This window comes from Calidris pugnax, unplaced genomic scaffold (genome assembly GCF_001431845.1).
Source record: "Calidris pugnax isolate Ruff unplaced genomic scaffold, ASM143184v1 scaffold847, whole genome shotgun sequence".
Lineage (NCBI taxonomy): Eukaryota > Metazoa > Chordata > Aves > Charadriiformes > Scolopacidae > Calidris > Calidris pugnax.
This window is the reverse complement of record NW_015091497.1, coordinates 1-3,201: the sequence shown is the minus strand read 5'-3', so window position 1 is coordinate 3,201 and position 3,201 is coordinate 1. Positions and strand designations below refer to the sequence as shown.

The window sequence follows — 3,201 nt, the reverse complement described above, 5'->3', positions numbered from 1 at the left end:
TTCAATTAAACTGGTTTTGATTAAACCAGGTCCAATTCATTGGGTCCAATTAAACCAGGTCCAATTAAATGGGGTTCAGTTAATTGGGTTTGACTGAACTGGGTCCAATTAAACCAGATTCAGTGAAACTGGGTCCAATTAAACCAGGTCCAATTAAACCAGATTCAGTGAAACTGGGTCCAGTTAAGCTGTGTCCAATTAAACTGGGTCCAATTAAACCAGATTCAGTGAAACTGGGTCCAATTAAACTGGGTCCAATTAAACCAGATTCAATGAAACTGGGTCCAATTAAACCAGGTTCAATTAATTGGGTTTGATTGAACTGGGTCCAATTAAACCAGATTCGGTGAAACTGGGTCCAATTAAACCAGGTTCAGTTAAACTGGGTCCAATTAAACTGGGTTAAATTAATTGGGTTTGATTAACCCGGGTCCAGTTACACCAGATTCAGTGAAACTGGGTCCAATTAAGCCGTGTCTAATTAAACTGGGTCCAATTAAACCAGATTCAGTGAAACTGGGACCAGTTAAACCGGGTCCAATTAAGCCAGGTCCAATTAAACCAGATTCAGTGAAACTGGGGGGTTTGGGGTTTTTTGGGGGGGTCCTCCATCCCGGTGCCCGTTTTCCAGCTCCGGACACCCCCATGGATCTCCTCCTCGGCCTCGGCTGCACCAGTGCCGGGCTCTTACTGGTGTCACTGGTGGTGGTGGCCCATCGCTTGGGGCTCCTCTACCAACTCTTCCATAAGGTAGGAGGAAAGAGGTGAAAAAATGGCAGGTTTTTTGTCCCCAAAATGCCTATTTTTGAAGGCAAAGGGGTGGTGGCACCACTCAAGGTCCTCCCGGTGAACTTGTCACCTCTCAGGTGGAGCCCCAAAGTCCCCGTCATGGTGGGGAGTTGGTGGCCGAGGTGTTGAAGGCCCACGGCGTCCGGTTCCTCTTCACCTTGGCTGGTGGCCACATCTCCCCCGTCTTGGTGGCCAGCGAGAAGGTGGGAATCCGGGTGGTGGACACCCGGCACGAGGCCACTGCTGTCTTCGCCGCCGATGCCATCTCCAGGCTCTCAGGTGAGGATGTGGTCATGGTCATGGTCACCACCTTCTCCTGCCCCAACAGATGGAGGGCCTTGGGTTGTCCCAACTTGGTGGGGTCCTGGTTGACCTGAGAAGGGTTCAAAGACTTTGTGGGTCTCCAAGGTCCTTCCATGGTGGGTTTTGTCCCCATTTTTGTCCTCCAATTTGGTAGCTCCAGTAGGGCCAGGAGGAGGTGACCCCATGGTCACCACCTTCTCCTGCCCCAATGGATGGAGGGCCTTGGGTTGTCCCAACTTGGAGGGTTTCTGGTTGACCTGAGAAGGGTTCCAAGACTTTGGGCTCTGGTGGGGACATGAGGAACACCACCTTCTCCTGCCCCAATGGATGGAGGGTCTTGGGTTGTCCCAACTTGGAGGGTTCCTGGTTGACCTGAGAAGGGTTCCAAGACTTTGGGGGGTCTCCAAGGTCCTTCCATGGTGGGTTTTGTCCCCATTTATCCCCTCCGAATTGCTGACTCTGGTGGAAACATGAGGAGACGACCCCATGGTCACCACCTTCTCCTGCCCCAATGGATGGAGGGCCGTGGGTTGTGCCAACTTGGTAGGGTCCTGGTTGACCTGAGAAGGGTTCAAAGACGTTGGAGGTGTCCAGGGTCTTTCCATGGAGGGTTTTGTCCCCGTTTGTCCCCCCAGAAGATAATTTGGTAGCTCCAGTAGGGCCAGGAGGAGGTGACCTCATGGTCAACACCTTCTGTCGCAATGGATGGAGGGTCTTGGATTGTCCCAACTTGGTGGGGTCCTGGTTGACCTGAGAAGGGTTCAAAGACTTTGGGGGGTCTCCAGGGTCCTTCCATGGTGGGTTTTGTCCCCATTTTTGTCCTCCAAATTGGTGGCTCTGGTGGGAACATGAAGAACACCACCTTCTTCTGCCCCAATGGATGGAGGCTCTTGGGTTGTCCCAACTTGGAGGGGTCCTGGTTGACCTGAGAAGGGTTCATAGACTTTGGGGGGGTCTCTAAGGTCCTTCCATGGTGGGTTTTGTCCCCATTTTTGTCCTCACGCCCCCAGGTCGCATCGGAGTCGCCGCGGTCACCGCTGGCCCCGGTGTCACCAACGCGGTGACGGCCATCAAGAACGCCCAGATGGCCGAGTCCCCGCTGCTGCTCATCGGGGGAGCGGCCGCCACCCTCCAGAAGGTGGGGACACCCCCAAAATTCCAGCTGGGCCCCACTTTTGGAAAGGTTTCACCCCATTTCTTGGGTGGGTTTTGCCCATTTTAGGGTTTTTTTTCCTCATTTTGGGTGGTTTCTTCCATTTTGGTGTGGTTTCTCCCATTTTCGGATGTTTTCCCCCTTTTTTTGGATGGGTTCTTCTCCCATTTTGGAGTGGTTTCCCCCCACTTTTGGGTTAGTTTCTCCCAATTTGTGGTCGTTTCCCCCCATTTTTGGGTGGTTTCCCCCCATTTTTGGGTTGGTTTCTCCCAATTTGTGGTCGTTCCCCCCCAATTTTTTGGATGGTTTCTCCCCATTTCGGGGGTTCTTCTCCCATTTTGGGAGGGGGAGTTCCTCATTTTGGGTGGTTTCTCCCCATTTTTTGAGTGGTTTCTCCCCATTTTTGGGGTGGTTTCCTTCCGGTTTGGTTTGTTTTCCCCCATTTTGGGTGGTTTTCCTTCATTTTTTGGGGGTGTTTTCTCCCCAATTTGCATGGCTTTCCCCCACTTTTGGGGTCATTTCTCCCATTTTGGGTTCTTTTTCCTCGTTTCTCCAATTTGGGGATAGTTTCTTCTCATTTCTTGGGTGCTTTCCTCTTGTTCCGGGTGCTTCCCTCCCCATTTTTGGGGTGTTTTCTCCCCGATTTGCCTGGTTTCCCCCACTTTTTGGGCACTTTCTCCCATTCTGTTTTTTGGGGTTTTTTTCCTCCAGTTTTGGTGGGCCTTCCTCCAGTTTTGGTGGGTCTTTCCCCCCATGTTGGGGGTGTTTTCCCCCCATGTTGGGGGTGTTTTCCCCCTAATTTGTGTGGTTTCCCCCCACTTCTGGGGCCTTTTCTCCCATTCTGTTGGGTTTTTCCTCCAATCTTGGTGGGTCTTCCTCCAGTTTTGGTGGGCCTTCCTCCCCATTTTGGGGGTGTTTGCTCTCCAGTTTGTGTGGTTCCCCCCCACTTTTGGGGC

At 52.1% G+C, this 3,201-nt stretch overlaps 1 protein-coding gene across 1 annotated transcript; it reads left to right on the top strand.

Moving 5' to 3' along the window:
• Positions 1-633: 633 nt before the first annotated feature.
• On the top strand, positions 634-2,230 carry LOC106899794 (acetolactate synthase-like protein; the record flags this gene model as incomplete). Its single annotated transcript, XM_014961712.1, has 3 exons — positions 634-750; positions 867-1,068; positions 2,103-2,230. Coding segments are annotated over exons 1-3 (435 nt in total), but the record flags the coding sequence as incomplete, so codon positions are not given.
• Between the last annotated feature and the right edge of the window lie 971 nt (positions 2,231-3,201).